Source organism: Centruroides vittatus, unplaced genomic scaffold (assembly GCF_030686945.1).
Source record: "Centruroides vittatus isolate TY-2023 unplaced genomic scaffold, ASM3068694v2 contig_1832, whole genome shotgun sequence".
In the NCBI taxonomy this organism is placed as follows: domain Eukaryota; kingdom Metazoa; phylum Arthropoda; class Arachnida; order Scorpiones; family Buthidae; genus Centruroides; species Centruroides vittatus.
In genome coordinates, this window is record NW_027121128.1 from 615,919 (window position 1) to 629,044 (window position 13,126).

At 25.4% G+C, this 13,126-nt stretch overlaps 1 protein-coding gene across 7 annotated transcripts in view; it reads left to right on the plus strand.

Annotated features, from left to right (window-relative positions):
• Positions 1-13,126, plus strand: part of raw — a 57,689-nt gene that overhangs the window by 40,740 nt on the left and 3,823 nt on the right. For all 7 annotated transcript variants that reach the window (XM_067264247.1, XM_067264243.1, XM_067264246.1 and 4 more), the window contains 10 exons: positions 709-726; positions 813-904; positions 2,615-2,668; positions 4,247-4,325; positions 5,631-5,712; positions 5,802-6,005; positions 6,867-6,930; positions 10,290-10,469; positions 12,362-12,452; positions 12,562-12,703. In XM_067264247.1, the coding sequence (XP_067120348.1) occupies positions 709-726; positions 813-904; positions 2,615-2,668; positions 4,247-4,325; positions 5,631-5,712; positions 5,802-6,005; positions 6,867-6,930; positions 10,290-10,469; positions 12,362-12,452; positions 12,562-12,703 (1,006 nt within the window). The remainder of the gene's footprint in view (positions 1-708; positions 727-812; positions 905-2,614; positions 2,669-4,246; positions 4,326-5,630; positions 5,713-5,801; positions 6,006-6,866; positions 6,931-10,289; positions 10,470-12,361; positions 12,453-12,561; positions 12,704-13,126) is intronic.

A 13,126-nucleotide genomic window follows, 5' to 3' on the forward strand; every position in this document is an offset into this window, starting at 1 on the left:
ATTTAACATTCTAAGTGTATGCAATAATATATAATGAAAGTATACAATAATGTAATAAGTGTTTGAAATTTTCTTTATGTAATCTTACATATTTACAATGTAATATTTAAAATCCATAATCATTACAGCAAATATTTTTTCATCTGTCTAAATAATAAAAATGTTTTCCGAGCAAATAATTTCATTTATAAAAAAAACAAACAGTCAATCATTTTCATATGACTTTCAAGTTGTGAAAATTGCTATTGCATTATCTTTTCTTGATATATTTGCAGTTCTGAAAGATTTCTTGCTTATTTTATAACATTTTGTTGTAAACAGTTAGATTATTTGAACAATTTCAGATTAAAAATTATTTTTTTTTTCAAAATTTCACGTTTTATAATTTTAACAAAAATATTTTTTGAATTACATCTAATATTATTGAACATGACGTTCAATAATATTAGATGTCATGTTGCTAATATACATTTTGATCATTTACCTCATTGAAACTGAAACAAAATACTATATAAAAGTTTTGTTGTTTTTACTGTATTTTTGTAGTTTATCTTATCTTACGCAGACAATATTCTATACAGTTAAAATCTGATATTGATGTTTATTTTTATATATTCTATAAATAAATTATATCAATACTTTTTATCATTATTAAATCAATAAATTTTAATAAATAATATAAAAATAATTTTCATTTTTATTTTACAGAACCATCAAAATATGAAGGTAATTCTTCAAAATATCTAATAACAACTAATTTAGAATTGTTTGAGACATAATTTATTCATTATATTTTATTAATTTTCTTTCAGTATTTCTTGGAGGCTCGTGTAATCCAACAACATGGAGGACAGATATTGCAATTCCAATGTTAAAAAAAATAGGAATTACTTATTATAATCCTGTAAGTGTTATTAAATTATTTTTTCTACACATTATTTATAAAATATATAAAAGTTTTAGAAAATCTACTCAAAAGTATTCAACGTTTATATTTTAAAAATTATTTGTTATATGCAATACATTTCATAAATCTTGACTAGGCTTCTGTGACATACAGTTGCAAGGATGAGTGTATGTTAGTTATGTGAAGGGTACAAGTTATATGAATTATGCTGGCTTATATATTTTAATTCAGTGGTTCTTAACCATTCTCAGCTTGTGGAACACCATTCATATACTTGTTATTACATAGAGCATTAGCATCAATATATTCAAAAGATAAGCATGTTTACTATTCTTGTGAAACAAAGCAACAAAGTAATGAACTTTATTGTATTGAACAAAAAGTTAAACATGGATTTGTCTATGAATATAGTAATATAATGTAGTCGGCTAGAATAAATTTGCAATAAAAACACTGTAAAAAATTTTTTTTTGTGGAACACTTGGCGAGTTTGTGGAACAAGTGTTGATAATCACTGCCCTAAATACTCCAAAGCCCCATTATAGTAAAGTGCAGTTTCTAGTTAAGATTTTTGAAATGACCTGTATATTCTAACATTTCATAAAAATTCTTTAATTTTCTTCAATTACACATTTTGTTCTTAATTTTCAGCATTTTTACAATTGCAGATCCAAATCTTTGATTAAATTATTATTACATAAAACATACTATGAATTTCCACAGATTATGAACTTATGATCTAAATAAACTTTTATTTTTAAAAAATACAATAAATAAATTTTAACATCATCTAAAATATTAAATTATTAACATTCTGAATCTTGTTATGATAAGTAAAGTTGAGAAAAGCCATGTTAAAAAATATAAATAATTAATATAATATGCACTTTCTGTTTCTTTTTTGTTAGTTTCTTTGCTGTATTTTTAAAGATATATATAGAAACTACTTTATAAATAATTAAAATAAATATAATTATATTAATATTAATTATTTACATATTTATATTTATATTCTAATTTTTTGTTTATAGAATAGTTTCTATAGTCTTTAAACAATTAAAATAAATATAATTATATAATCAAAATAAATTTTAAAATATGGAATTTCTTCTATTGTTTCATGATAAAAATTAAAAATTTTTATATATTCATGGAATATTAATGGTATATGAGCAATGATTTTCATTTGTGTCTGTACAAATAACTTTAATGTTAATATATATTTATTATTTATACATAAATTATCCATTTAAAAATGTGAGCTTAGTTTCATTCTAAAAACATCATTTTTTTTAATGTGCTTGGACTTTAATTTTTCATAAAAACACAATGTTATATAAAATTACTATGCATTTTTCTGATGTAAAAAGCCATATTTTAAAAAATTATTTAATCAATGCCATTCATATTTTAAGTAAAAGGTTGAAAATGAAGACAGAACAATATTCTTTTTTGTAAATCTCAAAAAATTTTAAATAAAAATTTATATATATACTGTTTAATTTTGAACTTTTTATTAATAATTGAATATTTCATAATTAATTTTAGCTATTTGATAATTTTTAATAGTAAAATTGAAGCTAAATATTAATATTATGATTGAATGTTTTTAAAATACTCAAATTAATCTTATATATACACAATGAGAAAATTAAAATTTAAAATTTTAAAATTAAAAATTTAAATATAAACATTTTGTTCATACAGCAAGTTGCACATTGGGGACCTGAACTCATGGAAATGGAAAATCAAGCTAAGCAGGTAAATTTGTTAAGTGTATATTAATATATATTAGTTATTAAAATTAAACATTAGAAATTTTCTAAAAAGAAGAATATGGTAATAGTTATGGTATGAAATACATAAATTAAAATACAGTTAATATAAAACTAATTTTCTTGCCAAGTGGTTGTTATTAACACGGATTTGTGTTTGATACCTCGAAGAATAATACAACACGGTTTCACAAAAATCAACAATAGCCATTGTTATAGAAACGGCGAATACCACCAGAAAGAAAAGAACGGAAAAGAACATTCAACTAAATAAAGGTGGAAAAAAGCCAAGTGGTTGTTATTAACACGGATTTGTGTTTGATACCTCGAAGAATAATACAACACGGTTTCACAAAAATCAATCAATCACTAATTTTCTTCTCAAATGTTTTATACATAACACACATTATTATACATTTTTTTACATACTATTTCAACATTTGTCAGTTTCTAATTTTTGTTGCATTTAAGTTCTTATTTTTAAAAATTTTAAAAATCTGAAATACCAAATTAAGAATTAAATTTAGTGTAAAAACTTCATAGTTAATTTCCTTAAATGGACTTGTATATAATTTTTTAAGCATTTTATAACATATTTTTAACATACTTAACAAGTTAACATTTTTCATATTATTTTTTAAATGCAACTACCAAGCCAAATAAATTTTTACTGTACCATAGTTAATCTGACACTCAACAATACGTATCTGGTAATACCCTCTAAAAAGTAGCTGATAATTCACAATTATCTAATAATAATTCAGTATGCTAGCATTTCATGAATCAATTTGTTTGGATGCGATTTACTAAAGATCAAGGCAAAAAGGTGGAATATGTGTCTATGTGTGTTGCTACATGTTTGGAGTTGACCATGGAATTCAGAGCAATATTATTGAGAAATATAAATCACTTGGTTACAGTATCTATCTTGTTTGTGGTGGGTTGAATGTCTATTTATGCCACAATCACTGAATAAGTTTGATCCTGAATAATGTTTACACAAACTTGAAATCATCTGATTTCAAGTTTGGTCCTGAATTTGGTCTTCTGTCTAGAATGCATGCAAGACCAATTGTTTAAGAGTTGCTCTTCAGTTTCTCGTGAGCTGTTTTCAAGTCTCTCTCTAGCCCATCATTCATTCAGCAAAGTCAGTGAATAGAATCAACAGGCTGATCTGAGTTTGTGGCAACACACCTCGTCTCTAAACCAAACTTCCAATCTAACCATCAATGTCAACCATGAGCTATTACAAAATGTACAGTAACATTCAGATATAAAATTTTGCAAAAATACAAAAACAGGATATATCTGGTAATCTGGCATGTTTAATAATCTGTCACCACTCTGGTCCCATAGGCATCAGATTAATGAACAGCTACTGTAGTTTTTGTAAAATATTTTTTAATAAGAGGATATTAAGAATTTCTTTTGACAAAGATTTATCTTAGTAAATAAAAAAATTGCCTATTTATCTATACACTTAAATAAATAATATTATTATTAATGCATCTAAAAATATTTTATAAAATTTTATTTATTTAATACTTATTATTTTATTTGATAGAATGCAGAAATCATGTTCTTTGTAATTGACAATCAAACAAGGTCTGTTGCATCCATGATTGAGGCAGCCCATATTGCAGGTAAATTTTAGAAATAAATGTTTAATTTAATAAAATTTTCAAAAGTTATAAAAAATTAAAAATTTCTGGATTAAGAAAAGATTTAGAACAATATTTTATGTTATCAGATACATTTTTTTGAAGTTTAACTACTATTAAAGTTAATGTAATTATAATAAATTCATCTTAAGTGATGATATCTTTTAAGTGTAGAATTTATTAAATATTTTTATAAGGATAAAACAATATTCTGTTATTTTCTTTGTGTTTAAAGTTTGTCAGCATTATAATTCATTCTTCATAGACAACAAAAATTGCTTAAAAATCTGCACGTGGAAAATTGAAACATTTTGAATAACTTTGCCGAATCAACATCTTTTATCTTTCATGTGAAATTTATATTAGTTGTATTAATTAATTGAAAAGACTTCTAGAGTTAAAAAACAATACACAGTTTCACTTTTTCTTAAATAAAATAAAAGTTGATCATCACTAATCCAGTACCCCACACCCCATCCCAATGATGCTGCATAAATGATTTTGCCAGATTACTGATGGTTAGCTGTTGGGTTAAATGTATTCTAACCTAACCATCTTATCCTACTTTTAAAATTAACTGTAAATCAGTACAAGTTGGTTAATAAAGGTAAGCAAACATTGAATGAAAATTCGTGTCAAATTATTGTACATTTAGCAATGTCGAGCACCCCGAAACAGTAGCAATGGGCTGGTGCAGTGATGCAGGAAATTTGAAATTACGCTAGCTGAAATTATTGCTGGTACTAGATTACTGATAGTTGACCTGTATTTTTATTTAAGAAAAGATATGTCTTAGCACTATAAGTCTATGAGAAAATTTAAATTGAAACAACTGATAAATCTTTAAAATATGCAAATAAGTTGAATAATACTCTACTTTTGTTCTGAAAACGAAATATTTCAATAGTGTTTGGTCTAACAATTGAAAATGTTATCTTCTTATATACGTTTATATTTATTTAAGTAACTATTGTTCGTGTGTTTGTACACAAATGAAATATGCATACAGTGTGTCCCAAAAATATGTATACATACTTTGATCGTTAATAACGTCTATTTTCTTTGAAATTAAGTTATTAACAATTAAAGTGTGTATACATATGTTTGGAACACATTATGCTTTTATATATATATATACACATATACATACAGTATATTATAATGTATAATTTTAAATAATTATAAATTATTAAACTTTGAGTCAATTTTTTTTTAATGCAAAAACTGTATATATTAACTATTCATTCCAAATTATCAATTCATGCTAAAATGTATATAATTTAATAGGAACAGATCGAAAATTAATATTAGTAATTCACGAATTTGAAGGAAATGAAATAAAAGTAATGGGAGAACGTCTCACTGAAAAGTAAGTTTTATTAATTTTATAAATATATAATAAACAAAAAAAAACAAACGTTCCAAGTTTTAAATTTAAATCTTGACTTTTAAATTTAGAGAATTAAAAGATCTGAAACAAGGTCAAAGATTTCTTCAAGATCTTGTAGAAAGAAAAGGAATCCCAGTATTCCGAAACATTCCAAATGCACTGACATGCGCAGCTCGTCTTATTCGAGAAAAAATTTATCCTCAAGATCTTAACGTTAATGATATAGCAAATCCTATTAAAATGCCTTATGTTCATCTAGGAGACAAATTAATGTAAGTAATGTATTCTTTCCTCTTTTTGTTTTTTTAATATAAAACTTTAAATAATTCTAAAATCTCCTGCTAATTATTAAAATTAACTAGGCTTTAAGAAATAAATATTCAAATCAAAAAGCATCAAACCAGTCTGGTGATTAATGCAAACTGACCAATGTCAGAGGTAGCTTTACATAAAACTTACTAATAAATTTGTGATGAAATTACTTTTCAATGATACATTCTTATGCTGTTATATTGTAATGAATTTTTTTATTTTTCATTTTATTACCATTTGGGTGCAATTTAATTACTATTTCAGACTGGCTTTAAAGTTTGCCGATCTTTTTACAGCAGTGTATTTATATATTCAAACAATATTCACGACTTCAGTCTCAAAAATTTTTGATTTGAAGGCATCAGTCCATAAAAAAGCACATCTTTGAGCATTTTTTCAGCAATGTTTTTCTTTTATGATAACTTTTGACAGCCAAAAACATTTATCTCATGTGAATAAGTGTCTTCTATAGGTTTTAAAATTTTAAATTTTGAAAATGATGTAACTACCAGGTTTCTGTGATCATGTATTTTCTAACTGCTTACATATGGGATGGTTTTTATTACGACTTACTGCTTTTGATAGTATTTTTCATATGCTGTTATATATTGTGGACCCTTAGTTTGTTTTATGACAAACAATAAGAATTCTCAGTCTAAATCTTTATCTGCTGCCTTGAGTCTTTATAGATGAAAGCATTAATGAAGGATTATTTATTTCTGTACATTTTTTTTCTAATGTTTTATTTTTTTTTCTTGAATTATAATTACTTATTGAATTATTTTATTATTATATTGAAAAAAATTATTTTGTTTAAATAGGAAACTAAGAGAAGTATTTGATGATTTGGATTCTGCAAATTTGGGGGAAATTAGTCTTGAAGATGTGAGTTTATGTAATTATTTAATTGTATTTGGCATGTATTTTCACTTAAATTTTTATCTTAAAAAAATATAAAGCCAGATTTTTAAAAAAATTAAGAAAAGTTTAAAAATATGGTATTAATAGAAAATATTTTTACAAAATTAGCTACTTCAGACATTAAATTAAATATAATTTTAAAATCCAATAATCCAAAAATTCTGTTATACATAATTCATTATTTTATAACTTTTATTAATTAATATTGTCAAGACAAATTATTATAAAAAATTCAATTATTTACCTGCAAAACAAAAGAAACATTTTGAAATCTTACAAAAAAAATGATGTTTATATAAAGATTTGTTTTTTTTTCTTAGTTTCAAAAATATTTTGTATCACTCTTCCTCTATCATAGTAAATATAAAAATAATTAGGTTAATTTGCTTTTTCTAGACAAAATCTCAGAAGCGAATAGAAATTTTTCCAGATTTACAATTGATATTTTATAAATGAGGTCATTTAGTTTCTCATGTGAAACCGCATTCATGAAGATCTTTATGGATGATGATAAGTTCTTGTTAACCACACAACTTTTTTAGATAATGATACAAAAAGTTCACGTAACTGAATTTTTAGTTTCTCTGATACTTTTGAAATTTAATTAAAGAAAATTCAAGATAAGATATGCAGAGTCTTAGATAAAAATTTTGAATATGTATTAAGTGAAGTTTTAATCATGATAAGTTATCTAAAATATTTGATCTTTTCAAGTGTAAATACAGCTTGGGAAAGTTAATTAAAATATGTATATTCTAAAGATAAACATTAATTAAAATAAATTATATTTATTTCTTTAATTTTAAGTTATTTTAAAAACAATTGAAATTTTGTCTAATCAAAATTATGAATAGTTTATTTAATTCTTAATACATTTTTTTCTCAATGATGCTTTAAATGTAGAAATTTCATTAGATACAGCATTTAACTTCACAAAAGCTGCAAAATTTCATAGAATTTTCTAAGTATAATTTTCAATGCTATAAAACATCCTTCTTTTTCTCTACTGTGAAAAACTTAAGAAGAATCTTCACCGTGCATTGTAGCCAATTTTTGCCCTCTTCACTCTAAAAACTTTTTAGACAAACACAAATTGAAATAAAGTTGCCAAAGCATTTTGTAGCATTTTTCACAGCAGAGAAAACTAAATTTTTTCATAGTATTGAAAATTGTACTTAAAGAGAGAGTATTCACACGATATGAAACTACTCAGGTGATCTGTGAATATTTATGTAATTAAACACCAAAGAAATTTGACTAACATCTCCCTATCTTACAAGAAAAACATCCAAAATATTGAAAAAATATACAGTCAAACCTGTTTTTATGCGGGGGATAGGGGCCGCATTAAAAAAAGCATCAAAAAAAAATCTCACAAAACTTCACGAATGGCTGTAAATAATAGTTTTCGCAACACAATTAAAAAAATATTTTTTTTTATGCGGTCAACAGGGACCGCATAAAAAAAGTCTCACATAGAAAATAACTCAAAACCATACGAAATAGAATTTATTGACAACAGATGTCAGCACTTGACTGCATCGTCTGGTCTATCGTCTGTTTTACATATTTTTGTCCAGGTAATGTTTTGTTGACTTAAAAAGTAAATTATTTCATTTTTCGCATATTCATGCAATAATATTACTATAATAAGTCAACGTGAGACATGACGAATCGCACGAGACTAGTCGCCAACTATACCGCACAAAAAAAATGCACAAATTAAAAATTCGCCTTTAAAAAATCGCACATAAAAAGAGCGCATAAAAACAGGTTTGACTGTATTAACTTTGGGAATTTTTCTTCATTTTCTCAAATCTTGTATTTAAACAGTTTCTAAGATGACTAATGTGTAAAAAATTATTCAGGGAAAGAAATTTTATAATTTGCAAAACAATACAATTGTTATTGTACTGCAAAAATCTAAATATAATAAACAAAAGTCAATATTCTATTATTTATTTGGAAGATGCATTACACTATAAAAATACTGTGAATTTTTATTATATTTTTAATTCAATAAATGTAACTCCATAAATAATCGTGGCTTTTTTAAATTTAATATTCTCTAGATTCCATGAGACGAACATAACCTAATAATCATTAGGACTCTCGTTGCAAAAAATTATTTTAAGATACAGTAAGACTCCCTTAACGTAGAGAATGCATTCCTAGACGACAAAGCGCTAAGTGAAACAGCATTAAACAAGGTCATTTTAACATGGAGTAAATAGGGAAAGGAGAATACGCAGCCAAAAATAAACAAATTTTACTATAATTTTAAGTTATATTATTATGCAAATTAATATAAAAATATGTGAAATAACACACAAACATATGCACACAGAAATGTAAACTTCATTTTTTGTGATGGTCCTGGCTCTTCTGAAATTCTTGTCTTTTGCAAAAAAGTCGTGTAGTTTCATTTGTTGCATTTCCCCCTTAAGCAAATGTTGATAGCAGAAGATTGCACCCAAAACACCTCATCTTGCTTTTGCATTTCTTTCAAAATCTGGATCATTCACTACAGTCTGATCAACGATTTCAGTTATCATTATCAAACTTTTACTAAGGAAATCTGTAAAGAAATTTTTTGGGTTCTTTGTTTTCATAATCTCTATTTTCCAGTTCATGAATTCCTTGTTCTGCAAGTTCTTGGTAAGGCTCTCACCAGAAATCTGCAGTAACTCCTCAATATCCTGCTCGTCTACATCTCCTAGTCCTGCTGTATCGGTTAGGTTGACAATTTGGTCAACATAACGATACAGCAATAAGCTCTTCTCGTTCAAGCAAAGTCAATATTTCCTACGGCATCCATTATGTTATATTTTTTTCCAAGATTGCACAAAACAAACATAGATTTAAGGAAAGTACAGAAATGCGTCGAATTATCACCTTTTGCCGATTGTACAAATACTGTGATAATTTGAATAAGAGAAAAATTTGAACGTTTTTTTAGGCTTTAAGAAGACCGCGTTATATCGAATCAGCGTTAATTGAGGCAGCGTTAAGCGGGGTCTTACTGTATATGCAATGATGACATACAATATTCAAATATTTGTTTCATTATATGTTTATTTGTGTTAAAAATTTTTTTAATTTAATAATGTTACACAATAATCAGTTTGACATCATATATTTAGAATGAAATTTGTAAAAATATAGCTTGGATGGACTTAAAATATAAAAATTGGTAACATAAGAGATGGTTAATTTAACAGTAGAATTTTAAAATTTATATATTTACTATACAAGATAAAAATAAAATAAATCAATAAAAATATGATATATATAATTTAGTATAACAAGAATTTTTCTTTCAGGTATGTATGGCATATAAAATATTAACATGCCAGGAATTAACAATGAGTACCTTAAAATCTAAAGTAGCCCATCAAAATAATTCACTTATAAATCATTTTGAAATGGATAAAATTAACCCTCAGGATATTAAAGTGAATTTTGACCAATTCTGTTGTATAATGATGGAATTTAGAAGTCAGGTAATTTGAAAGTATTATAATTCTTAAAGTAAGATTTTATATAAATTTTTTATTGCATCTGTGCTAATGTGACCACTGAAGGGTCATCTTACACAGGTGGTCACATTAGCAGGTTTCACTGTATTATGCTTAAAACACAAAATGGAAAGTAATTGTCATTGCAAAATTATTAAAGTTTGCTTTATATTTAATATTTTTAATAAACTCCTTATTTATTTTTGACAAATTTATATGATTACCTTCTTTCTTATGTGTATATAATTATTTGCCTTTACCAAGTCAATATTATCATAACAAATTGAACTATTTATATTTATCTTTAAGTTTAGACATGGTTTAAAATCAGTTCATTTCTTTTCAAACTAGCCATTAGAAAATTTTAATTGTTATATAAAGCATAAATGCAATAAATGATTGTTTATATTTTTATACTTGGAGAATGTTTAAAGCAAATATTTTGTTAAACAATGTTTTGATTGGTATGCAAAATATTTCATATAATTTTCTGATTACTACTACTGTTTACTAATGTAATAGAATTGCATATTTAATTTTACATGTAAGAAAAACAAATAATAAAGGGAATTGTACTTTAATATTCCATTATTTTTACTTGTAATTCAGCTGTATTTTTTTAACATAATATATAACAACTGTATTGAAATTCTCGATCTCATTAGTTCAAATTCAATAAAATCGGGATTATTGTTGTTCTGCACTTTTCAATTGCTTTCTTATTTCAAAAATATGTAGAAGATGGTAAGTATCTTCATGAAAGTTTAGAGAAAATGTAAAAATTAAATGTCTTAAGAAGTTTTCTGTATTTACTTCAATTTAAATATCATATATACTTTAAAGTATGTTGCTGTTTAGCTATTAGCAAGCATTATAACATACTAACACAAACAGCACTTACCATTGCTTATTCCCAAACCCTACGATTGGATTTTTAAAATTTGAAATACATTTTTGTAAATATATGCAACTTACTATGTTGCACATTTATTCTACTATTTTTGTTTTTCATATTTCCTAAATAAGATGGCCCATTAGCAAGAAAGTGGATAAAACCACCGAATGTCTGTAGTTGATTGGGGTTTGCACCTTGCAAATAGGTTGACCGCACGGTTTTCTGTGTTTTCTTCACATGCCTAAATAGGGTCGGTTCTCCACAGAAAGCGGTCCCGGGAGGCAGATTGCCCTCGTGTCACATTGCCGTATCTCATCAAACCAAACTTAAGCTAGTGCAATTACATTTATCAACTTTTTCTTTCTTTATTTTTTGCTCTGTGTATTCAGTTATAAGTTGATTACTTCCTCTCTCCTATCTTTTTTTTAGAAAAAATATTAATATGTAATAGAAATAAATCAAATACTACTACTAGAAATTGAATAAAACTTGGCACCATATTTAAATACAAAGAAACCTTTAAGAACCTTTGTGTCCGGCATCGGCCGACTATATGTAACTAAAACGAACAGCCTCCCCTCTGGTCTGCTGTAGGAGTGCTCTTCATTTAAGCCATCTGTAGTTACCTACTGTACAACAAAATCACTTCTAATAAATTTCAGTTTTGACTTCTTTAAGTAGTGTTTTTCATTATAACTAATTATTAATTTGCTTGAATAAACATATTTTGCTATAAAAGAGAGACTAAAACAAACACACTGATTAAAAAGGCAATATATACATATGTATGCAAGCCATTCGTAATTGAATTTTTCGTTCAGCACTTCTTACTTAATGGAAAACAACGATATTAACAAATTATGGTTATATAGTATATAATTTTTCATTTTATTATATTCAAATTTTATATATAAATTAAACAGAGGATAAAAAATTTGACAGAAATTTTACTTTTCGATATCTAATACAGAATTTTTAACAGATGGATAACGGACCGAAAATGTTAGAGGACGTGGCGTCGAAAGCTTCGGATATATTTTGTTCTCTCCTTCAACCGATGGTTAAACTTGTCGGTAAATATTTTTGTTTTTAATTATATTCATTACACAAAATATATAATGAACTCTTAATTTTAAAACTATTTTTTCCTCTCTCAAAAATTTCCTTTTTATTTTTTGTTAGACTGGATTCTGCCACGACATAATTCAGAAACAGACGATTTTTCGGATAATTATCAATTTGCTGCTAGTTGTAGAGACATTTACTTAGGAGGATCGGGTTTTCCTTCAACATGGCGAGAAAAAGTAGCAATTCCTCTTCTTAAGTAAGTTGATTTAGCATTACATCATATAATGAACTTATTTTTTCACCTGAGAAACTTTTTCATTCAATTTGATTATTAAAACATTAATAATTAAAACTTTATGTAACTATTCATAAGATAATAAGCTAATTATTCTAAAGTTTTTAAAAAACAATAAATCTTTACTAGAAACATTATTAATCTATCAATTTTTAACATAATACAAAATATATTTAGAAAAAACTCTTTAAATTTCTTCTGCATTAGGTTTAAAACATGAAAAGTTTTTAATTTAAAGAGAAAACTAATTAATTAACATGAAATTAAATAATAATATGCATTGAAAAAGTTTACAACAGAAAATTTCACTTTAGGTTATAATTTGATAATAGCTATTTATTTGCTTTTGACCCTGATCAATTGACCTAAGTGCAATTTTCAATG